Source organism: Petaurus breviceps, unplaced genomic scaffold, assembly GCF_028583685.1.
Source record: "Petaurus breviceps papuanus isolate PSGF00001 unplaced genomic scaffold, PetGlider_PUasm1.0 181, whole genome shotgun sequence".
NCBI classification, from domain to species: Eukaryota; Metazoa; Chordata; class Mammalia; order Diprotodontia; family Petauridae; genus Petaurus; species Petaurus breviceps.
This window is the reverse complement of record NW_027185784.1, coordinates 22,325,307-22,352,088: the sequence shown is the minus strand read 5'-3', so window position 1 is coordinate 22,352,088 and position 26,782 is coordinate 22,325,307. Positions and strand designations below refer to the sequence as shown.

The following is a 26,782-nucleotide window of genomic DNA, read 5'->3' as shown; positions in this document are numbered from 1 at the left end:
GGCAGAATGGTTTCAGAAAAATGTAGGAAGACTTGTATTGATGCAAAATGAAGTGAGCAGAACCAGGAGAACAATTTCTGATAATTCTGAAAGACTTAGTAACTCTGATGAACACAATAAACAACCACAATTCCAAAGGACTCATGATGAAAAATGTTATCCACCTCTGGAAAAGAGGATACATTTTCTCCTTTCTCTTCTTTATCCCTCAATATATGGCAAAAATGGAAATTTGATATAGATGACTATAGAAAATTTGTAATGTGTTTTATTTTTCTTTTCTTTCTCAAAGAGTACAAGAAGATGGTGGAAGAGAATTCAGAAATGGAAATAAAATTGAATCACACACACACACACACACACACACACACACGGCTCACAACTGGAGTGGTGTGAGCTACAGTGGTAACAACTTAATTTTAAAAGAAAATGAGTTTGTTCCCAGTTGGCCAGTCTCTGGAGATAGACAAACCACAATCAGGAAAAGCAGACAAACTGATTACAAAATACATTACTGGAAGAACACATATAAGGCTGAGATAGCATATGCACCAGAATATTCACTAGTAAGAGTGGCATATTTTTTCTCTCATTTTTTTCCTTTTAAGTTACTTTTATTTATTTCATTAAATATTCCCAACTACATGTAAAAAAAAACTTTAGCGACCATTTTTTAAATTTGAGTTCCAAATTGTCTTGCTCCCTCCTCAAGAATTTAAGTAATTCAATTTTGACTCCATGACATCATGCAAAATATATTTCCATATATGCCAAGTTGCAAAAGAAAACACAAAATAAAATGAAAATAAAGTAAAAATAAAAGTATGCTTCAATCTGTATCCAGAGTTCATCACTTCTCTCTCTGGAGGTGGATAACGTTTTTCATCACAGGTCGTCCTCTGTAATTATCTTGGGTCACTGATTTGATCAGAGAAACCATAGCTGCTTTTGTAGTTGATAACTGTTACAGTATTGCTGGTAATGTATATGATGTTCTCTTGTCTGTCCCCCTAGTTTTAGTATTAGGAAAATGTCTGGTATCAAGATATATAAGCAAGTAGAATACTGTACTTAGTTGGGAGGACTTGAATATCATGAAGTGAATTTGAATCTTATCCTACTCACTAGCCCAGGGACCCTCATTTATAAGTGTCTGAGCCCGGGATTCGATCTCCAGGTCATCCCAACACGAGCTGGTGCTCTTATTCGCTGTGCTACCTGGCCACCCCAATACTTGTATTGTTCTTATCAATGAAATCAGAAGTAAATAAAGGGAAGTTAAATGGAAGGAGAGATAGCTCAAAGGTACTCCAAGACAGAAATGAGTATAAAAAATTTTCTTCTTAAAAGAAGCTGTATGATTTTTTCATGCAATGCTCAGTCAAGAACTATTGCGGTAGTAGTGTTAAATATTTGGGAAAAAAACCCCCAATACTCCACAAAAATTTCAGGTGATGCATCAACATGAGTTGTTGAAGATGAAGTCGTAGAGAAATCTGATGGAGAATTTTATAAGAAAATAATCAAACTGAAGGGTATCTTGTAGAGAATTTGATAAAATGTGAATATGCATTTAGAAAACAAAATAAAAACAAAAACCTAGACTATAAAAAGAATTAATGAAAAAACATCAGCCATGAAAACTGGTATTTGTTTGATTTACTCTTAAAAAAAAAAAAGAGTAGATCAATGGAACAAAGGAGAATCAGTAAGAATAAAACTTAGTAAGTCAATGTTTTATGAACCCCAAAACATTAAAACTATGATTCAGAAAAGAAAAACTGCTAGGATAACTAGAAAGCAGTATGACAGAAATTAAGCTTCCACAGCATATTGCATACCAAATTAAAAATAAATACAGAAAAAAAAAATAAATACAGGATCTTAATATCGTAGCATAAAAGAATTAGAAAAGGAAATCATGTCTTATGGCTAAGAGTAAGTGCATTTTTTTTATTATTTTCTTTCCTTTTAAATTTTTTCTCAAGTAGGAGATACTGTCCCATAAATACCCTTCCCCATTAAGCAAAACTGTTCATAAAAAACACTCAATACATACATACATACACACACACACACACAAATAAAAACACACTGTTAAAATTCCCTTCCTTCCTACTTTCTTTTCTTATAACCCTTGAGATTCTTTTATTCCTCCAAATTAAATGTTTTTTCTTCCCCCTAGGAGGATATATTTTTAACCAAACGAGATAGAAGCAAATACAATAAAATGAATAAATTTGATTATGTGAAACCGAAAAGCCTCTGCAAGAACAAAATTAATGAATCTACAATAAAGTGACTGCATGTCAGAAATATCTTTACATCAAATTTCTCAGGGTTTAGTATCCAAGATAAACATATGCAAGTGTACATGTACACACACATGCATGTATACACCATAAAACACATGTGTGAATACATACACACATACCATTCCCTAATAAACAAGTGGTCAAAGCATATGAACAACCAGTTTTATGAAAAATGCAAATTAAAATAATGCTGAGGTTTCACCTTATTCCCAAGAAAATAAGACATCAATAATCAATATTGTAGCATTGTGGAAACACAGACACAATACTTGTATTGTCAGTATAATTGTGAATCACTGCAAACATTTTGGGAACCAATTTGGAATTAAGCAAATATGGTGAAAAAAATTTCCATACGTTGATCCAGACATCCTAAGCATAGACATAAAAAATATTTATTGAAGTATTTTTTATGATAGCAGAGAACTAGAAACAAAGCAGATGCACTTCAACTGGAGAATGGTTTAACAAACTGAAGTTTATGAACTTAATGAAATATTATGGTGGTATAAGAAAAAATGAATAAAATTGAATACAGAGAAACACATGAAAATTTAAATTAATGGAATACAAAGAAATACATCAAAACTTAAATGAACTGATACAGAATGAAGTAGAGCTCCCAAAACAATACACATAAAGATTAAAAACAATGTAAATGGAAAAAATAAATAAAAAGTGAATGTTGCTGAATTACAAAGAATAAGAATGGCTCTAAAAAAGTGATGAGAAGACAGAGTACATTGTATGTTTCATGAATATACTTTCAAACTTTTTAGGTTTTGCTGATTATTTTTCTCTTTTATTTTTAAAATATTACTTATTATATCATATAGAGTTCTGGGAGGGGTAATGATCATAGGAGAAACAATGTAAATAAAAAAAGATATCAATAAAAATCTATTTTTAATGAAGAACTTGATAAGATCCTCTAATTCAAAATAACAGATACTCCCATACCAGGTGATTCTAATGCAAAGGTGCCAATGGGGAAGGAATATATGAGAAACCAGAGAAACCAAAAACTTAAGATTACATAGAAGTCACATGTCTCTATACGGGTATCACAAACATATTCTCTAAAAACCACAAAAATAATAATTGATTGGTACTGGACATTGTATACACCAAATATAATACCATGGAGAATGAGATATTTTATCTCAACCAAAAAAGAGTTGTTATTGATATGAAAGTATTTCCCTGAGTCAGTTCCCTGTGGATATATCAAGTGAAATCTACAACATGACATAGAGTTCACCAAGACTGCTATCAAACTTTAAAAACAAACATGTAAAGAATATTGGAAAGAAATTTAAGCTCACCAGTGAACTTTTATCATGAGCTAGATTACATTCTCAAGCATTATGCTCAAAGAAAGAATAAAAGCTGAGTTTAAAATAATGAGTTACTTTTATGAAAATCTATTTAACCAAAGGCTTCACATACTAGTTGTTTTGAGGAGATTCTGGTGGTCACTCTGATGTCTAAAATTTTAACAATCAGGTACTTTTAAAGTTTTGCCTTACCTTTTTCCCCCTAAAAATACTTACAGATGGATATTGCAAATGAGCTGACATTTATTAGAACACTCACCTGATTAGACTTCTCTACTGTACTGCTGGGGACCTCTGTAGTATCTTTTACAAAAAAATTATCTATTATGTGTCTCTCTGCACATTCTTGGCTGCAAACTGGACAACGAATGACACCAACTGGAAAAAAAAAAACAAAAGGAAAACTTAGTTTAGGAAAAATATGATACATACCAAATGAGTCCATCTATTTGAAAATTTCAGAAGCCAAATGACCCAACGCTAAAGTGACAAAGTACTTTCACATTATACTACAGCTTCAAAAATCTGCTTCCACTTTTAAGAATGTCATTTTAATGTATTAAATGATACATAAATATTAATTGCATAACATTTAAATAGTTAAATCTCTTGACCATATTTTGTGAAACTATTGCTGAAGAGCAAAGAAGAATTGTTACAACCTTTTAGATTACAGATTTAACATCTATTCGTGTGCCCAACTTCTTTGCATTCCCTGTATTTTGAACAGGATAGTATAAAATGAATACACAATTATTTGACTGAATGAAGCTATAAATACTTGAGAGCCTTGGAAATATTTTTTGCACCTATGCCAAACTAGTAACTGAGCAAAGAGTAATATTCTCCCTCATAAGGTATCCTGTCAGCATGAATAAACAATAACTGAACCCATAAAAAATATTTGTTCCCAGACTTAAATGTATAGATACTATGTTGCAGTAGTTCTCATTTACAGAAATTCAAATTTGATGAAAAGTGTAGTGTCCCAACTTTACTAAAATCTGACGGCATAGTGTGTATATTGCGGAAAGAGTATGGGATTTAATACTGATTATAATATTTAGCAAACATGTGACTTTGGACTTCCCTAGTTTCATCTGGATAAATAAAGCTTGGCATAATGGATAAAAAATTGGGGGGGGGGGCAATGCTGAGCTAAGACGTTGCAGTAAAAGCAGGGATTGGCTTGAGTTCTCCCCAAAAAACACCCAAATACTGGTACAATGACCCTAAACAAATTCTGGAGCAGCAGAACCCACAAAAAATACAAAGTGAAACAAATTTTTCAGGCCAAGATAACCTGGAAAAGTTGCTAAGAAAGGTCGGTTGCACCAGGCTGAGAGAGAAGGAGAGCCCAGATTGGCCAAAGGAACAGACCAGGACAACAACGAACTCAGAGCAAAGGGCTATCACACCTGAATGAAACAGAAGCACAGTCCAGTTTCAGCTTAGTGCAGCCCTGGGCCCGTGATGGCAGGAATGGCAGCAGTGGCAGTGAAAGCAGCTATTTCCAGAGCTCTCAGTTCACAGAATGGTAAAGGGATCCAACAACTGGTCAAAAGAAGATTACGGAAGTCTCTTTCTTGGCACTGACGCAGGACTCTATTGCTTTGCCCATGCTTTTGAGTGAGAAAGGTGAAAACTTCTCAGACTATACCGTAAAATCTAGTAAGGTTTCTCATGGGAATAGGGCAGTGAAGATTCCTCAGAACTTGACCAGACTGCCAATAGAAACCACCTAACTTATAGGAACGTGAAACTTAAGACTGTTGCAAAAACCCCTGCTTTCCTATCATACTTTGAGATTTTGCTACATTAAGCATATACTTTTGGGTAAAAAGTACTTCCTTGTTCCTTGTATCTGGGGCAGATTTTTCCCCTTAGCTTATGAGCTGAGCTCCTAGCCAATAGGAGTAAAGGTCAGTGATGGGAGGGGAGGGGGTCTTTGTGTTGGGGTATATAACCAAGCTTTGCTTTCTGTCACTTCCTCTCCCTGCTAGCTGTTCCTAGCAGCAGCGATGCCCTTTCTCACGAGATCGTATCGTATTAAAGTTTCCTTTTGATTCTACCTGAAGAAGTCTCTGAACAATTATTTTGGTAAGGGTTGCTGTCCCACACACTCTGAACTGGGCTGCAGTCCTGGGTGGCAGTCCTAGGGCAAAGAGGAGCATTGGCATAGCAAAAGTAAAGAACCCTCCTCACAGTTCCAAGGCAGAAAAGATTGCTTGGGGTCTGCCATTCACTAACTAGAGCACAGGCCAGGAAAGGAGTAAACATCTCTCCTTAGATCATAACACAATATGGTCCCTAGAAGTATCTCTGAATACAGCTACACAAAAACCCTAAAATTTGGGACAGTACATCCTTCACACTGGAAACAGAATAAATAGTTAAAAAGTTGGGGCAGCTAGGTGGCACAGTTAATAGAGCACCAGGCCTGGAGTTACTCCAACATCTTGGCTCAGAAACAACACAAAAACTAGCCATGTGACCTTGGGAAAGTCACTTAACCCCAACTGCCCTCCAAAAAGCAAAAAAAAAAAAAGTTAAAAAGTCAAGTAATAGGCTGGGAAAATGAGCAAACAATGGAAAAAAAACTGAAGACTTACAGATACTTTGGTGACAAGAAAGCTAAAAATTTACATTCATTAGGAGACAAAGTCAAAGCTCCCACATCCAAAGCCTCCAAGAAAAATATGAATTAGTCTCAGGTCACAGAAGAATTCAAAAAAGAAAAAATGAGGAGAGAAATGAAAGTAATTCAGAAAAATAATGAAAAACTAGTCAATATCTTGGTAAAGAAGACCCCCAAAAATACTGAAGAAAACAACACCTTAAAAAAAGCACTAAAACAAATGGTAAAAGAGATACAAAAAGCCAATGAGGAGAAGAATGCATTTAAAAGGAGAATTAGCCAAAGGGAAAAGGAGGTCCAAAAGAAATGCTCACAGAAGAAAATAATTGCTTAAACATTAGAATGGAGCAAATGAAACCTGAGGCCTCTATGAGAAATCAAGAAATTATAAAATTAACACCAAAAGAATGAAAAAAAACAGACAAGGTGAAATATCTCACTGGAAAAACAACTGACCTGGAAAACAGATTCAGGAGAGATAATTTTTAAAATTATTGGACTACCTCAAGGCCATGTCCTTTGATCATGATCAAAAAAAGTGCCTAGAAATCATCTTTCAAAAAATTATCAAAGAAAACTGCCCTGATATTCTAGAACCAGAGATCAAAACAGAAATTCTAAGAATTCACTGATCACCTCGTGAAAGAGATCTCACAAGGAAAACTGCCAGGAATATTATAGTCAAATTCCAGAGTTCCCAGGACATTGAGAAAATATTGCAAGCAGCCAGAAATAAACAATTCAAGTGTTGTGGAAACACAATCAGGATAACACAAGATCTAGCGGCTTCTACATTAAGGGACTGGAGGGTTTAGAATATGATACTCCAGAGGTCTTAGGAGCTAGAATTAAAAATAAGAATCACCTACCCAGCAAAACTGAGTGTAATCCATGTGGTAGAAAAATTGATATTCAATGAAATCTCATGCATTCAAGTAATTTCATGCATTCTTGAGAAGCCTGGCCTGAACTAAACAGAAAAATTGCCTTTCGACGCATCTGGGTGGTGCAGTGAATAGAGCACTAACCATGGAGTCAGGAGGACCTATGCTCATATCTTACCCCAGACACTTAACAACCTACTAGCTGTGTGACGCTGGGCAAGTCACTTAAACCCCAATTCCCTTGCCTCCAAACAACCAAACAGAAAGAAAAATTGACTTTAAAATACAAGACTCAAAAGAATCATGAAAAGGTACAAACAGGAAAGAGAAAGCATAAGGGACTTACTAAAGTTGAATTGCTTACATTCCTACAAGGAAAGATAATATTGGTAACTCATGAGACCTTTCTCAGTATTAAGGTAGCTAGAGGGAATATATATAGACAAAGGGCACAGATGATATCTAAAAAATAAAATTAAGGGGTGAGAGAGAGGACTGTACTGGGAGAAAGAAAAAGGGAGAGGCAGAATGGAGTAAATTACCTCACATAAAAGAAAGAAGAAAAAGCTTTTACATTGGAGGGGAAGAGGGGGGAGGTAAGAGTGAATGAGTGAACCTTATTCTCATTACTTTTAGCTTAAGGAGGGAATAACACATAATTGGGTATGGAAATCTATCTTATTCTAGAGGAAAATGGGGGAAAGAAGATATGACAGAGACGATGATAGAAAAGAGAACAACTGGGAGGAAGGAGTAATCAAAAGTAAATACTTTTAAAGAGGGATGCGTTCAAAGGAGAGAAAGGAACTGATGGGGGGGTGGGATAAGATGGAGGGAAATATAGTGAAGTCTTTCACAACATGACTATTATGGAAGCATTTTACAAAACTATACATGTAAAAACTCTATCAAATTGCTTGCTCTCTCAATGAGGGTGGGTGGTGAGGGAGGAAGGGAGAGAATGTGGAACTCAAAGTTTTAAAAAAGGAATGTTAAAAATTGTTTTTACATGCAACTGGGAAATATGATACACAGGCAATGGGGTATAGAAATCTATCTTACCCACAGGAAAATAGAAGGGATATGGGGGAGGGGAGAGATAGAAGGGAAGACAGATTGGGGGAAGGAGTGATCAGAATGTAGGCAATCCTGGGGTGGGGGAAGCAGAGAGATGGGGAAAAAATTTGGAACTCAAAATCTTGTGGAAGCAAACATTGAAAACTAAAATAAATGGAAACATGAAAAAAAAAAGATACCAAAACTCAATAGATGCTTGTTAATCTGATTTAACCTGCCTCATAAGACTGTTGATACCAGACTGAACTACTCTTACATATAAAGAGCTTACATTCTAACAGGAAAAATAACTATGTAAGTATGTATAAAATAAAGACATTAGATAAAAATTAATTTGGGTCACGGTGATCAGGGAAGGCATGTGTGAAGAGATATTTGACCCATATCTTAGAAAGACATGATTCTATGAGATGAAGATGAGGAGGTAGTACATTTCAGGCATGAGGGCAGCTGGTGTCAAGGGATGGATAACAAGAGATGGAATGTCACATGGAAACAATAGGGAGAAGGGCAATCTTGCTGGATCAAAGAATAAGACAGGAAAAATAGGTTGGGGGAAAGACTGTAAATGCTTAAAAAGAAGGGTATTTTATACTAGATGCAACTGGGAGCTCCTGAAGGTCACTTCATATGAGTTATATGGTCAAATCTTTGAGTAGGCAAAATTAGGTAAAATTACTTTATTGCTAGATGCTGGGGTTACAAATACAATAACCCATTTGAAATTTAATAATGAGGAAAGAGCTCAGCACCCACTGAAGTAGTGAGCAATAATATTAAATAAAATGTATATAATGTCATTATGTAACACAGCATCAGGCACAAATATTGCATTAGAAATAACCATACAACAATCCTGAGAGCTGTGTGCTATTATCTCCATTTTTACAACTGAATAAACAGAGGTAAATGAGTTAAGTGACTTGCTCACAGTGATACTGCTAGTTATGTGTCTAAGACCACACATGAACTCAGGTCTTAAAACTCTAGACCCAGGGCTATCCACAGAGCTACCTAGCTACCTTTTCTTTGGAGCAAAGACTTCTATCTTGGAAAACAACCAAGACAATGGGAGTAGAATTTTAATCAGGCAAGAAGCTCAGCATCTTCTGTGGAGAAGACTTTTAGTTAGGGAATAGTTCAAGTCAAGAAGCATATTTGCTGTTGTTCACTCAGTTTTCAATCACTTATGCCATTTTGTGATCCCATTTAAGGTTATCTTGGCAAATATCCTGGAGTAGCTTCCCATTTCCTTTTCCAGGTCATTTTATAGATGAGTAAACTGAGGCAAACAGGATTTGCAAATCATTTGATTTGTCCAGGGTCACACAGCAAGGTAAGGGTCTGAGGCCAAATCTGAACTCAGAAATTTTTTAAAATGAATGTTAAAAATTGTATCTACATGTGACAAGGGAAAAATAAAATATTTTAATTTTTTGTTTTTGTTTCTTTTGGTGAAATATTATTTCAAAACAAAACAAATTTTAACTTAGGAAGATGAGTCTTCCCAACTCTAGGTCCAGCACTCTTATCTACTGCACCATCCAGTTGCCCCAAAATATAATTAGCACTAATTATGAGCAAAGAAAATTTTTCTAGGTATAGGGCTAGAGTGAGCCTGATAACACTGAAAGGGGCAACACTGCAAATTTTCCTTGAGATGGCAGAGGGAAAAAACTAGACAGGTTTTTGAAGGCCATTCTGAGGCATACTGATGAACAATCTTGAAGTTTAGAATAATTAGTTTGTAATGGGGAAAGTAATCTTGATAAGTAAGGTGGGAGTCAATATTAGGGAGACAAAAGATAATTAGCATGAACAAAAAGTATTAATAGGAGGTAAGTAGAAAAGATGATAACAGAGGTTTACAGGTGGTACAGATGATTCTGTAAATGAAGAAAAAATAGAGGACCACAGATGTGGAATATTGCATATAATGTAGCTAGTTATTTTTTTTATCTTTATCTTTCCATTCCTCTTTGAAAATTATTACAACAGATGTCTCAAAGTGGGGATGTATGGAGAATAAGTGTTATAGTGAAGATCAGTATAACAAGAGTGAGAAAGAATTCAATTCAATAATCAGAGCTAAATAAACCTAAAAACAAAATTGCTTAGGAAAGAACTCTATATAAAACACACACACACACACAAATGAAAAGAAAACTGGGAGAAATTATAATTTAGCATCTTATTTCATACTTCACAATAAATTCAAAATGGAAATGTGACCTTAATATTAAAGATCATATTAGGGGCAGTTAGGTGGAGCAGTAAGTAGAGCACCAGCCCTGGAGTCAGGAGGACCTGAATTAAAATCTGGCCTTAAACTCTTAATACTTACTAGCCCTGTGACCTTGGGCAACTCACATAACCCCAATTGCCCAGACTTCCCCCCTGCATAAAGCAAAAAAAAAAAAAAAGATCATATTACCTTTCACAGTTATGTTTAGGATATTTTTAATCAAACACGGGATAGAGACAACAAATGCATCTAGGATGAAGGAAGTGGCTACATAAAGGATGGGGGAATCTTTACACATCAGATTTCTCAGGAAAAGGCTTGGTATCCAAGATATATAAAAAAAAACTAAGAAACCTGATGCCACTTCAGCTATTAAGTGATCAAAAGATATGAATAGCTCTCAAAAGAATCGGAAACTATGAATAGTCACGAAAGGATGTTCCAAATAACTAATAAAAAATGCAAATCAAAACAACCCTGAGGTTTTTCTTCAACTTCCCACCCAGGAAACCAACAAATGTGGCAAAAGCTGATGTTATGGGAAGTAAGTCAGAGACAGACACCACTGCATTGTTAGTGTAACTGTGAATCAGTATAAACATGTTGGAAAGCAACTGGCAATCAGTGTCAAATAAAATGACTGAATGTCCATAATCCTCAACTCATAGAATCCAGTACTCATATGCATATACAACAAAAATATTTATAGCAGTACTTTTTGTGAGAGCAAAGAACAGGAAACAAAGCATACACTCATAGACTGGGAATGCCTAAAATAATTGTGCCTCATTAGTTTAATAGAATATTACTGTCCTCTAAGAAATAAAAAACATTATGGAAAATACTGAAACTCTAGTGATATAAAAAGAAAGACATGAATAAAAATGCATGTAAAAGAAAAAAGGCAAACCAAGACAGAAAAGGAAAATGATAAATGCTCAAGAGGATGTGGAAAAATTGGGACACTAATGCACGCTGTCACTGTTAGTGAAGTTCTGAACTAGTGCAACCAATCTGGAAAACAAATCCAAACTATGTATTCCCTTTGATACAGCAATACCACTAGTAAGTCTGTACACTCAAATAGATCAAAGAAAAAGGACCTATTTCCTGCAGTTCTTTTCGTGGTGCTGAACCCAGGGGATGTTCATCAATTGGGGAATGAATGGCTGAACAAGTTGTGATGTAGGACAGTGATAATATACAGGTCTATAAGAAATGGTGAGCAGGATGGTCTCAGAAAAACCTGGAATGACTTACATAAACTAATGCAAAGTGAAATGAGCAGGACCAGAACACTGTATACAGTAATGGCAATGTTGTAAGGATGATCAACCATGAAAGACTTAGCTACTCTGATCAAGACAATGATCCAAAGAACCCATGATGGAAATATAATGCTATCGATCTCAAGAGAACTGATAAACTCATGATGAAGATTGAAGCATTATTTTCTTACTCTATTCTTATTATTTTGAATGTGTTTTCTTTTGCAACGTGGCTAAAATAGCTATTTTCCACATGACTTCATATATAATCAAAATAAAATCTGCCTTCACGGCAGGGGGAGCTAGGAGGGAATTTGCAACTCAATTTTTTTTTTTTTTGAGCAATCGGGGTTAAGTAACTTGCTCAAGGTTATGCGGCCAGTTATTTCTGGGTGTGGTGCTAAGTGTCGGGAGCCCAGATTCGATCCCCAGGTTATCCCAACACTGGAGCTGGTGCTCTTACTCGCTGAGCCACCTGGCCACCCCAGGAACTCAATTTTTAAAATGACAACTTCTTTTTTTTTTTTTTACATGTCTGGGAAATATCTAACAAAACAAATTTAAAACAAACAAAAAAAAAGACTTAAGTCCAAAAGTCCTCTTTTTCTGCCCAAAAACTGGTATGGTACAATTGCTCAGTATGACTGAGAAGTTTTATATTAAGAGTGAATTATTGGGGTCAGCTAGTTGGCGCAGTAAATAGAGCACCAGCCCTGGAGTAAGGAAGACATGAATTCAAATCCAGCCTCAGATACTTAACACAAAACTAGCCGTGTGACCTTAGGCAAGTCACTTAACCCCAACTGCCCTCCAAAAAGGAAAAAAAAAAACCACCAAAGAGTGAATTATCAAAGAAAAAAGAGCTGCACTGTCACCATCATGTTCTAAGTTCAAAACAGTACACTTAGTGTAAGAATTGGGATATGCCCAAACAGAATGAGGGGATACAATGAAAAAAGCATTTTCTGGAATTTGAGGATCAGTTTGAATCCTCCCACAAATGGGGGGTTGCCTGTGTGACCTTGAGCAAGTTACAAAACTTCACTAGGCCTCAGTATCCTCATAAGGGGATTGGACTTTGAGGTTACTTTCAGTTCTAGATTCATAAAGCTATGAATATATATAGTCCATATGTGCATGTAAAATAGGTAGTAATGTTTAAAGTGGTTTATAATCATTTAGCAGAAAAGAAGAGAAGCCTCAGTGTTGCTTACAGGGAGAAAGAAAATAAACAGGCTGACCTGAGGTTGGACATAAATTATAAGATGCTAATGACCTATTGCTCAGAAAAGGGGAGGGGAAATTAGGTCAAAAACAAGAAATAAGGTCACCATGTCAGTATGACTTTCTTCCAAGCTGAACCTAGAAGGGACAAGGCCAGCAATGGCTTTTTGCACCAGCAGCTTCATAAGCAAGGACAGCCAAGACTGAGATACAGATAAAACTGTCAGTTTTCTGCCAAATTTTGACACATGTAGCTGCCAGAAGTAAGATACAGCAGCCAGCAACTGCTGCAGCTGCTACGTGCACAAGCTAATATCCAAGAGTTACTTTTTATTTAAGTTCTGTGAAGCCTGGGAGGATATCAGTTAGGTTAAATTAAGCATGGTTTGAGTTAATCCAGAAGATATGGTACTCACACCTAGTTGTTCTGTTTCTGTTGTCAAAATGGTATTTGATGCCAATGTTAATAAATTCATTATTTTAATATTATTACATTTCATGGGAAAAGCCTATGTAAGCAAAGCAATAGGATCTCAATTATCTATACTATATATGCAAGGAATTAAATCTATCCATTGTGTCTTAAGTTACCAGAACTGGCACCAACAAATTTACCCAGTAGCAGTTAAATAAATCAGAATGGACTAACTCAGGGGGCAGCTAGGTGGCGCAGAGAGTAAAGTGCTGGCCCCAGACTCAGGAGGACCCGAGTTCAGTTCCGGCCTCAGACACTTAGCACCCACACACACACACACAAAAACAAGCCGTGTAACCTTGGGTAAGTTACTTAACCCCAACTGCCTTCCAAAAGGCACACACACAAAAAAAAGAATGGAATAATTCCATGAGGCATGTCTCACAAAATCTCTCAGTGACTGTAAATGTTATGTATTTGTTATGTTAATGTTAAGTACCTGAATACATAAAAGAACAGCACTTTAAATAGGGTCATGACACATAAAAGAACTAAAATAGAGACCATTTGTGCTGTCAGACTTAAGAGATATTATAAGAATCATCACACCCAAAGTCAGCAATAACAAGGTCAGTGAAAGTAGTAAAGGTGAAGGGGAAAAAAAAATTTCTTCTGGATTTTATGCATCCAGTAGTCTTAAAAAGTCTAGAAGCTAGGGTGGGGAGATACATAAAGAGAATATAAATAGAAATAGGGATGGAATGAAAACCTCTTCAACCATGAAGAGGCCTCATTAAATACTAGAGATCAGCTGGGAAAATGAGTATGTATTTAGGACTAGGTTTAGATTTTTACTGTATCTACAGGAAAAGTGATGCCAGGGAAAATTCTTCTGAGTAGCTATTAGAAACTCATTAATCCCTAGGTTTCAACTTCTCTGTGGAAGAAGAGGCACACTTTCAATATGAGCAACTAGACTGAACATCTTAAGTAAGTATGATCCTATTAACTTCACATCCCACTCCTGCTTCTCTATAAGTGTGGGTGTGTGCCTAGTGAGGACCAAACCCACTTCTTTGCTGTAAACACTTTGCACACTCTGTTTCTGAGTTCTTTTAGTGAGAAGGGGTTTGATCATCCAAAGGGCTCCCAGGGAAGTGGTGGACAGTGGAAGTTCATTCAGGCTAACACCCAGACCCTGCCTGGGAAGTCCTGTGATTTCCCACAAGCTTGTTTCTCACAATTTGGGGGCTCGTCCAGGATTCTGAGGACTCCAGAAAGGTTAAGACTGGATGGAGGGGACAGCACTTCCTCTCAGTTTTAAAAAGGTCCCACTGTCCAGACTAAAACCCGCCCTGGCATCCTAAGGACCCTGTGACCTTGTTTAAACAGTAAGGACATATAGAAGAATGTAAGAGAAAAAGTGAAATTGAACAGCCAAGACTCTGCATAAGTCAGGTTACCTGGGCATGATGGAAAAATGAGGATCTAAGTACTTTTTTCTTGGTTTGGGATTGCATGTTAGGTGGGCCAGTTCTTCAAAAGAAGAACCCTTAGAGGAAATTCCTAAGTTGGGGAATAAGAGCTCTAAGAGGTACCTGGGGGAGGTAAAGGGTATACTCCAAAGCATTCTCCATATAGCCATAGGAGTAATTCTGGTCTATAGTGGGTTAACCCAGGAAATTCCTCCTACCCCTGTCTCCTCCTGAGAGACCAGTTATGAAAAGGAAGAAGCTTCAGAGGGAGGGAGTACAGAAGGAAGAAGGAAGGAGGTAATGGGAAATTGGAAAATCTCTCTCTCCTTAGACTTTCAGTGGGATATTAAGATTCTTTTCTTTGGGTTCCAACACTGGCGAAGCTGGGATACCAGAATAAAGTTAGATAAGTAATGGAATTAAAAAGAATGGCCTGTTTAAAATGAATTACAAAAAGCTCTTCACAGAGAGTGGGGGAGAGAAATTAGGCTCTTTTTAGTATATAAATTGTTAGGTATATAATTTGTTCTAGTTTCTAAGGTACAGAAAATCTGGATGAAATTGGTGAGTATAATATTTTTTATTTTGAAATGTAAATGAGGGCAGGGGTGATGTGAGTGATGATTAGGAGTAGAGTGATAATTAGTAGACTAGAAGAAGGAAGGATTCAAGTGGTGTGGAGCAGTAACAAGTCACAGGCCCTGAGGCCCATGTGCTCTTTAGTCATTCCCTCCCCCATACTACTTCAGAAGATTGGGGGATGTTGAAAAAAGTGCTACTCCAGGGCTGGAAAGTGAAAATTCGTAGACTGATTTGATAACCAAGAGACAAAGTTATGGAAAGGTAGAAGAGTTATGTCTATCCCCTTTCAGGAAGTATCTATGAGAGGGTTTTAATGAATTTAATATTGGTATTGAATATGATAAAGATATTGTTTCAATTAATTATTAAGCTCCCAAGGTTTCTGCTTGGAAGGGAAATTGGCCCCACCTCGTTCAAATTCCTTAAATCTTAATGTCTCAGGCCAAACCCTTTAGCTAATTGGTTAAAAATTTTGCAAACCTCTCAGAAGAAGAAGAGTAAAGAGTTAAAGTGCCTAACGCAGTTTTATTTGAAGTCTCTGAAAGGTGACAGGACTATACTTTTGTTTAAGGATATAGAGCTGGGAAGATACAGCCATGAGTCTTTTAAAAGACCAGGAGTACTGAACATAGATAGATATGTAATAAAAATGTTTAGATATTGTTATTTGTCATTATGATTGCGAAGTGCTTCAAACAAGAATTGGCATATGTTAGACACAATATTCTAATTTAAGATAATTGTTCTGTACCTCATAACTTCGAAATGAATTTTAAATGACAAAAATAATATCAACAATATCTGGAAATGCAATCGATAGGTTGTTACTGTATTTCTAAAGCTCTCTTAAAATCGTCAAACTGAATTTTGTTGTATATGAATTGGTATTTTTTTTAAAAGACAGTGATGTGATAAAAATGTGATACATTTGAAGCTGTTATATTTGGTGATAAACAAGTTGTAATAATATTGTTGATATTTACTATGACAGCAGATTGTCCATTTGAAATCTTGACTATCATGAAAATGTATACAGTGGTTTAAAGTTATAGTTTCTTTTGTGTACAAGGTGATTTGGAAATGTATTCACCTAAATAGATAATGGCTTGTTTAAAAAGCACTTTCTCTTATCTAAATGTTATTAAGCTATTAAGTAACCTAAAAGTTCTCATAAAACCCTGCACAAAAGCTGCTATGTTGTAGGATTCCTATTTAAAAAATGAGAATCCTTGGGGAAAGATAGGGGTGTGGTTTTTCAAGTCTGTTTCATCTAAAGACATGTATGTTAGGAATTTTGTGATATCCAAGGATTCTGTAATAACCAGAGTTTTAAAAAATATTTTGGGAATTTATGTTATTTAAGGACATTTTACAACGAATTAGTTTTAATGAATTCCAATGTTTAAAGGTTTATTGTTGCTTTAAGAAGAAAGCTTCAGTTAAAATTATTTTGCTATAAATCAAGCATTTACAAAAACATGTGTGAGCGGTCGCAGGCCGGGAAGGCGCGGTGGCGGACGCAGGCCAGGAAGGGGCCTGATCAACTCCGAGGGCAAGTCTTCCCACCAACCACAAGGTCCACTACCAGGCCTATCACCAAAGGGCTGGGACTGGAAAGAGCAAGGTAAGAAGCAAAGACAGGGGCCCCTATACTGGACAGCAAACACTCCTGGGGCTACCACATAATAGCACAGAAATCTTTTTTTAAAAAGCCCCTTTCAGGACCTCCAAAGACGAGGATGACAGAATGAACCCCACTTGCTCCAAACCCCCCCTCTGACCCTGAAAATATAGTAACTATTGTCCAGGGCAAAACCCTCTACAGTAAAGGCTTGGGATCGTAGGGGAAGGGCGTGGTTAGGACCCTGCCTCAAAATGGGTAGAAAGCAGACTACAAAGACAAAGACTCTAGAGTCCTACTATCCTCAGAGGGAGGAACCAACCTCAGAGGGAGACAATGTGGACTCCACACCCACAGCTGAAACTTCAACAGGGAATGGATCCCAAGCACAGAAGGCTCTCCTAGATGAGATCAAAAGGAACTTTGAAAGCAAAATGAGAGAGATAGAAGAGAAAATGAATAATTCTCTCAAAACAAAAATAGCAGAATTCGAAAAGCATTATAATGAGGAAAACATCTCTCTAAAAAGAAAAGTGTATGATATGGAAAAGGAGCTTCAAAAATTAACCAAGGAAAATGATTTGCTAAAAACCAGAATTAAACAAATGGAAACAAATAACTCTATGAGGAACCAAGAAGCAGCCAAGCAAAACAACAAAAATGAAAAATTAGAAAAAGAGGTAAAATACCTCAAAGAAAAAATAACTGACCTGGAAAACAGATCCAGGAGAGATAATCTGAGAATCATAGGCCTACCAGAAAATTATGATGAAAAAATGAGCCTGGACAACATTCTCCAAGAGCTCGTTAAGGAAAACTGCCCTGAGATACTTGAACCTGAGGGGAAAACAAATCGACAGAATCCACCGGACACCTGCTGTAAGAGATTCCAAACTGAAAAATCCTCGAAATGTTGTGGCCAAACTCCAGAACTACCAGATAAAAGAGAAAATACTTCAAGCGGCCAGAAAGAAACAATTCAGATATCGAGGGTCCACAGTGAGGATTGCACAGGATTTGTCAGCCTCCATACTGAAAGATCGGAGGCAGTGGAATACAATTTTCAGGAAGGCAAAACAGCTTGGATTACAACCAAGGATCACATACCCAGCGAGACTGAGCATATTCTTCCAGGCAAAGAGATGGTTATTCAATGATATAACAGAGTTCCAGACCTTCTTGATAAAAAAGCCAGAACTCAATGGAAAATTCAACCTCCAATCACGAGAAGCAACAGTGACTTAGAAAGGTAAATAAGGAGAACACACATCATTTTAGAGGGAAAGAGGGGAGGGAGAGGAGCTTCGCATGAGATCTGTTCCTGTCATTCTTGATGCGAAGAAAAAATAGCATACCTCATTAAGTATAACAATATCCTAAGGTAGTAGGAGGGGGAAAGGGTTACAAAAGGGGGGTGGGAGTGGTTTGTAGAGAGGGAAGTAGTAAGGGGAAAAGGGGAGGAAAAGGGAGGGGGCCAAAAAAGTAAACACTGAGGGAGGCGGTGGTCAAAAGGAAAACTATTAAGGGGGGGAAGGGAGAAGGGAGGAAAAATATGAACATTAACAGGGGCAGGAATAGGATAAGGGGAAAGAAACAGATAACAGTCATAACTGTAAATGTGAATGGAATGAACTCTCCTATAAAACGGAGACGGATAGCAGAATGGATTAGAAATCATAATCCTACAATATGCTGTTTACAAGAAACACATCTGAAACAGAGGGATACACACAAGGTAAAGGTAAAAGGTTGGAGTCAAATATATCATGCCTCAGCTAAAGTAAAAAAAGCAGGGGTAGCAATCCTTATCTCAGATAAAGCAAATGTAAAAATTGACCTAATTAAAAGAGATAAGGAAGGAAACTATATCCTGTTAAAAGGCACCATCGAGAATGAAGCAATATCACTACTTAACATATATGCACCAAGTGGTGTAGCTTCCAAATTCCTAGAGGTGAAGCTAAAGGAATTAGAGGAAGAAATCGATAGCAAAACTATACTAGTGGGAGACCTTAATCTCCCCCTATCTGAACTTGATAAATCCAACCTCAAAATAAACAAGAAAGAAGGAGGTGCTAACAGGATTTTAGAGAGGATAGGTATGATAGATCTCTGGAGAAAACTGAATGGGGATAAAAAGGAATATACTTTTTTCTCAGCGGTTCTTGGCACATACTACTCAAAAATTGACCATGTTCTAGGGCATAAAAACCTCACAATTCTATGCAGTAAGGCAGAAATATTAAACGCATCGTTCTCAGATCATGATGCAATAAAAATTATATGCAATAAAGGGCCAGGGAAAGACAGACTGAAAACTAACTGGAAATTAAACAATTTAATCCTAAAGAATGAGTGAGTCAAACAAGAAATTATAGAAACAATCAGTAATTTCATTCAAGAGAATGATAATAATGAGACAACATACCAAAATCTGTGGGATGCATTAAAGGCAGTTCTTAGGGGAAGTTTTATATCCCTGAGTGCATACGTGATTAAATTAGAGAAAAGGGAGCTCAACGAATTGGGCATGCAATTAAAAAACCTAGAAAAAGAACAAATTCAAAATCCCCAATTAAATACTAAATTAGAAATATTGAAAACCAAAGGAGAGATTAATAAAATCGAAATTAAGAAAACTATTGAACTAATAAATAAAACGAAGAGCTGGTTTTATGAAAAAAAAAAAAACCAACAAAATTGATAGACCCTTAGTCAATATGATAAAAAAAAGAAGAAAACCAAATTATGAGTATCAAAAACGAAAAGGGTGAATCTACCTCCAATGAAGAGGAAATCAAAACAATAATTAGGAATTATTTTTCCCAATTGTATGCACATAAATTTGACAATCTTAGGGAAATGGAAGAATATTTACAAAATACAAGTTGCCCAGATAAACTGAAGAGGAAGTAAATAACATAACCCCATCTCAGAAAAAAAAATTGAACAAGCCATCAGTCACCTCCCTAGGAAAAAAATCTCCAGGGCCAGATGGATTCACTAGTGAATTCTATCAAACATTTAAAGAACAATTGATTCTAATACTCTTCAAATTATTTGGGAAAATTAGTGAAGAAGGAGTCCTACCAAATTCTTTTTATGACACAAATATGGTACTGATACCTAAATCAGGAAGAGATAAAACAGAGAAAGAAAATTATAGACCAATCTCCCTCATGAATATAGATGCAAAAATTCTAAATAAAATACTAGCCAAAAGACTACAGCAACTTATCTCAAGAATAATACACTTTTATCAGGTAGGATTTATTCCAGGAATGCAAGGATGGTTTAATATTAGGAAAACCATCAGTATAATTGATCATATGAACAATAAAACTAGCAGAAACCACATGATCATCTCAATAGATGCAGAAAAGGCTTTTGATGAAATACAACATCCATTCCTATTAAAAACATTAGAAAGTATAGGAATAAATGGAGCCTTCCTTAAAATAATAGGTAGTATCTATTTAAAGCCATCAGCACGTATTATATGTAATGGGGAGAAGCTGGAAGCATTTCCCATAAGATCAGGGGTGAAACAAGGGTGTCCACTATCACCCCTCTTATTCAATCTGGTACTAGAAATGTTAGCAGTAGCAATTAGAGAAGAAAAAGAAATCAAAGGAATCAAGTTAGGCAAAGAAGAGACCAAGCTATCACTCTTCGCAGATGATATGATGATATGCTTAGAGAATCCTAGAGAATCAAGTAAAAAACTGCTTGAGACAATAAATAAATTTGGCAAAGTTGCAGGATATAAAATAAACCCACATAAATCCTCGGCATTCCTATATACTTCCAATGAAATTCAACAGCAAGAAGTAGAAAGAGAAATCCCATTTAAAGTTACTGTAGACATTATAAAATATTTGGGAATCTACCTGCCAAAACAAACCCAGGACCTGTATGATCATAACTACAAAACACTTTTCACACAAATAAAGTCAGATCTAACTAATTGGAAAAATATCAATTGCTCATGGCTGGGTCAAGCTAATATAATAAAAATGACAATTTTACCTAAATTAAATTATATATTTAGTGCCATACCAATTAATTTACCAAAAAACTACTTTATAGAGTTAGAAAAAATAGTAACAAAATTCATCTGGAAGAATAAACGGTCCAGAATATCAAGGGAATTAATGAAAAAAAATGCTAGGGAAGGTGGACTAGCTTTACCAGATTTCAATCTGTACTATAAAGCAGCAGTCATCAAAACTACCTGGTACTGGCTTAGAAATAGAGAAGCGGATCAATGGAATAGATTAGGCACACGAGATTCAGAAGTCAACGACTACAGTAATGTATTGTTTGATAAACCCCCAGACCCTGGTTTTTGGGTTAAGGACTCACTGTTTGACAAAAACTGCTGGGAAAACTGGAATACAGTATGGCAGAAACTGGACATAGACCATTATCTAACACCATATACCAAAATCAAGTCTAAATGGGTTCATGATCTAGGTATAAAGGTTGATACTGTAAGCAGTCTGCTAAAACAAGGAATAGTTTACCTATCAGACTTGTGGAGAGGGAATGACTTTATGACGAAACAGGAATTAGAGAACATTATAAAATGTAAAATGGATAATTTTGACTACATGAAATTGAAAAGTTTCTGTACAAATAAAGCCAATGTAACCAAGATTAAGAGGGAGGTGGGAAATTGGGAAAGAATCTTTACAACCTATATCTCTGACAAAGGACTCATCTCTAAAATATACAGAGAATTGAGTCAAATGTATAAGAATACAAGTCATTCCCCAATTGATAAATGGTCAAAGGATATGAACAGGCAGTTTTCGGAGAAAGAAATTAAAGCTATCTATAAGCACATGAAGAAACGCTCTAATTCACTATTGATTAGAGAAATGCAAATCAAAACAACTCTGAGGTACCACATCTCACCAGTCAGATTGGCTAAGATGACAAAACAGGAAAATGACAAATGCTGGAGAGGATGTGGGCAAACTGGAACACTAATGCATTGTTGGTGGAGTTGTGAACTGATCCAGCCTTTCTGGAGAGCAATCTGGAATTATGCCCAAAGGGCTATAAATACTTTCATACCCTTTGATCCAGCAATACCACTCCTAGGGTTATATCCCAAAGAGATTATAGAAATGGGAGAAAGACCCATATGTACAAAAATGTTTATAGCAGCTCTTTTTGTTGTGGCAAAGAATTGGAAATTAAGGGGGTGCCCATCAATTGGGGTATAGCTGAACAAGTTGTGGTATATGCATGTTATGGAATACTATTGCGCCGTAAGAAACGGGGAGCAGGCGGTCTTCATATTTACCTGGAGAGGCTTAAAAGAACTGATGCTGAGTGAGAAGAGTAGAACCAGGAGGAATTTGTACACAATTACAGACACAACATATGTGTGATGACCAACTTTGATAGACTGGACTCTTCTCAACAATACAGGGATATAAGTCAATCCCAAAAGACGCATGATGGAGAGAAAAACGTGCATCCAGAGAAAGAACTAGAAAGAACTAAATTTATATCCAGGTGGAAGCAAAATACCTGATCTTTTTCATTCTCTTATTTGATTTTATGTCCTCTTTACCATTTTTCATTCCAGCTGGTACAATCCATCCTTATAACCTGACCATTGTATAATGTGAAAGTATTTACAGATCCTATACTTGATAATAAGCCGCCATGGGTGGGGGGGTGGGGAGGGAGGGGGACAAAATGTGAAATTCAAGGAATTGTGGAATTGAATCCTGTAAACTAAAAGGAAACAAACAAATTAATAAATTAAAGTTTAAAAAAAAACATGCGTGAGAAAGGAAACTTGGTAATTATGTTAAGAAAAGACCTTGTGAAATCTCCTTTTATAAGCTGTCAATTATGTGGAAGAGGTTTCATGACAAGGGAATTTAGGAACTGTATAGTAGTCAGTATCAGGATAAACTGTAAGCTGTTTCTGAGAAATGGAAATACTTTTATGAAGAAATGGTTTATAAGATCTTTGGTGTGATTTTTAGAAGACCTACTAAATTTCTATTTGCAAACTAATTTGTTACTGATAACAATTAGGCCCAAACTTACTGTAAATTTTCCAAACATGGTTATGGGGTAGTTTATATATTTGGAAAAATTTGGTGTGAAAGGGTAATGATAAACAGAGAACAGAAGGAACTAATACATGATGACTTGGTGAGGCAGATACTGGTCAACTCAACGTTACCCAAATGAAATTGTCATAGTGCCTGTGAAAGGACAGACTCTCTCTCTCCTCTCTCTGTCTCTGTCTCTCTCTCTCTGTCTCTGTCTCTCTCTGTCTCTCTGTCTCTCTCTCTCTGTCTCTCTCTGTCTCTCTGTCTCTCTCTCTCTCTGTCTCTCTCTCTCTCTCTCTCTCTCGGCAACAGATTAGCAGAGAGAAGGCTAGGTAAGCCCCCAATATTTGGAAAGTTATGCTTATACAGAGGTTTCAGAGTAGTAGAATATTTTCAGAGTTTTTACCCAGGAAGATTAGTGATAGGATGAGGAAGATGTGTGACAGGGTAGGAGGCACAAGGGAGACAAGCAAAATTTTATGACCCAGAATGGTTGAAGCAATTTTATCATTCCCTTCTCCCACTCCCTCCTAGCCTTAGTCAAGAAGGTAAGTCAGCAACAGCCCTAGAAACAGGAAGTAATTGGAGAAACTGGAGATAGAGAAGCTTGCCAGTTAGCATCAGCCCTTAAGGGTAAGAAAGCTCATGATTTTATTGACAATATTTATATGATATGGAAATGCATCTGATGTCACTTAAAGTTGTGTCATAGCTAGAGCAATTTGATTATACAGCTGGTTACTGTTTTAATGCTAAAACCAAACATTATTAATTGATTATTGTGTATGGAAAGGAGGAGTTTGGGTGAAAACCTTATCCAGATTGGTTCTGCCCATTCAAAACAGTTCTGCTTGTATGGGGACCGGCATGCAAGGGTTCCATGTCACTTTCCTTTGTTTTGTAAACTTGCCTAGGTCCCTGGAAATGTTTGTGTAAGCATGGTCACTAGCCCCAGGAAAAGGAAGTCGTTTACGTGCAAATTTTTAGATTAGTTCTGATATAGTTTTGATTGGCGAAACTTGCCATTAAAAAAAAGAACCCCACCATCTGGGGGAGATGTCATTAGCTACCCAGAGAATGCAACTGTTACAGGTTCGTCAGGGCAAAAAAACCAAAAGGACAATCCTGGCCTCAATCTGGGATGGGATTCTTCTGGCTCAGTTTCCCCACTATTCCTTTGTTTCCTTTGAAAAGGAATGTTTCTCACCTTACTATTCCTGAGTCTGGCTATAAGGTGGATGTGATACTGAGGCCACTTTCTCCAATCAGGTCCTCAGTTTTTATCTTTATGGCAGGTTTCTATACTTAAAACCAGGAGTCAGTGAGGAATAAGCATAATGCAAGTATGTGAAATACTGCTGTTTTCAATCGTATAATTAGGCAAATTGGTACTCTTATATGGTCCTGAGGAAGAATTTCAGTATAAGTTTTTTAGAGGGAGGTAACTTGTGGAATGCTTTTGCACTGACATAAAGGTTAAATGTTTCTGTTTTGATATGAATTCATTCCATGACCTAAACATAGGTTAAAGTTAGTGTTTGAACTCATGTATATCTCATGGAGCATGGTTAAAGGAGGATAGAGAAGCTTGGGAAACAGATACAAATCTATTAGAGCAATAACTTACGATCTTAATGGGAAATTTTGACTTCATGAATTAGAATCAAGTATAGAAGTACAGGCAGGGAGACAGAGGCAGGCCTGGAAGGCGCAGCCCACAGACAAAGAGGGAGGCCCTGAAGGTGCAGCCCACAGAGGCAGGCCCCAAAGAGGCCTGATCAACCCGGAAGGCAAGTCATCCCCCAACCACAAGGGCCACTACCAGGCCTATCACGAAAGGGCTGGGACTGGAAAGAGCAAGGTAAGAACCAAATGCAGTGGCCCCTGTCCCAGACAGCAAATACTCCTGGAGCTACCACTTCATAGCCAGAAATTAAAAAAAAAAAACCTATCAGGACCTCCAAAGACCAGGATGACAGAGTGAACCTCTCTTCTCCCCCCCCACCTTGAAACATAGTAACTATTGCCCCAGGGCAAAACCCTCTACAGTAAAGGCTTGGGAACCCTAGAGGAAGGGCGTGGCTAGGGCCCTGCCTCAAAATGGGTAGAAAGCAGATTACAAAGACTCTAGAATCCTACTATCCTCAGAGTGAGGGACCAAACTCAGGGGAGACAATGTGGACTCCATATCCACAGCTGAAACATCAACAGGGAATGGGTCCCTAGCACAGAAGGCTCTCCTAGATGAGATCAAAAGGAGCTTTGAAAACCAAATGAGAGAGATAGAAGACAAAATGAATAATTCTCTCAAAACCAAAACTGAAGAATTAGAAAAACTTTATAATGAAAAAAATATCTCTCTAAAAAGAAAAGTGTATGATATGGAAAAGGAGCTCCAAAAATTAACCAATGAAAATGATTTCCTAAAAACTAGAATCAACCAAATTGAAACAAACAACTCTATGAGGAACCAAGAAGCAGCCAAGCAAAACAACAAGAATGAAAAACTAGAAAAAGAGGTAAAATACCTCAATGGAAAAATAACTGACCTGGAAAACAGATCCAGGAGAGATAATCTGAGAATCATAGACCTACCAGAAAATCATGATGAAAAAATGAGACTGGACAACATTCTCCAAGAGCTCATTAAGGAAAACTGCCTTGAGATACTAGAACCTGAGGGTAAAATAGAAATCCAGAGAGTCCACCGGACACCTGCTGAAAGAGATCCCTAACTGAAAAGTCCTCGAAATGTTGTGGCCAAACTCCAGAACTGCCAGGTAAAAGAGAAAATACTTCAAGCTGCCAGAAAGAAACAATTCAAATATCGAGGGTCCATAGTGAGGATTGCACAAGATTTGGCAGCCTCTACACTAAACAAATCGGAGGCAGTGGAATACAATTTTCCAGAAGGCAAAAAAGCTCAGATTACAACCAAAGATCACATACCCAGCGAGACTGACCATATTCTTCCAGGCAAAGAGATGGTCATTCAATGATATAACAGAGTTCCAGACCTTCCTGATGAAAAAGCCAGAACTCAATGGAAAATTCAACCTCCAATTACAAGATGCAACAGTGACATAGAAAGGTAAACAAGGAAAACACACACACACACACACACCCTGTCATTTGATAAGAGCAAAATGGTTATAGGCAAGTATAGGTAGGGTATGAGTATAAAATACACAAAATGACAATTAAAAAAAATTCTTATTAAGGGCTACAAAGGGACTGCAATGGAAGAAGAGGAATAAATGAAGTGAAAAAGAGTAAATTATGCCACACAATGGGGCACAAAAACAGTACAGGAGAGGAAAAGAAGGGAGGGAGATGAGAATCATATGAGCTTTTCCCTCATTAGTTCTGGTGCAAGGAGGGAATAACAACCAGTTAAGCATAGGACTCTATGGAGAAGAAATGCAAAAAGTATCATTTTAGAGGGAAAGGGGAGGGAGAGGAGCTTTGCATGAAATTTGTTCCTGTCACTCTTTGTGAGAAGAAGAAATAATATACTTCATTAAGTATAGAAATATCCTACAGGCAGTAGGAGGGGAAAAGGGCCACGAAAGGGGGGGGGGGGCTGGTTAGTAGGGAGGGAAGAAGTAAGGGGAAAGG

At 36.8% G+C, this 26,782-nt stretch overlaps 1 protein-coding gene across 6 annotated transcripts in view; it reads right to left on the bottom strand.

Annotated features, from left to right (window-relative positions):
* The window catches only part of TRIM24 (tripartite motif containing 24), a 151,443-nt gene that overhangs the window by 79,594 nt on the left and 45,067 nt on the right, over positions 1–26,782 (bottom strand). For all 6 annotated transcript variants that reach the window (XR_011168182.1, XM_069087308.1, XM_069087309.1 and 3 more), the window contains one exon: positions 3,912–4,030. Coding sequence is in view for 5 of the 6 variants with exons in the window: in XM_069087308.1 (XP_068943409.1) it covers positions 3,912–4,030 (119 nt within the window). In the remaining variant the exon portion in view is untranslated. The remainder of the gene's footprint in view (positions 1–3,911; positions 4,031–26,782) is intronic.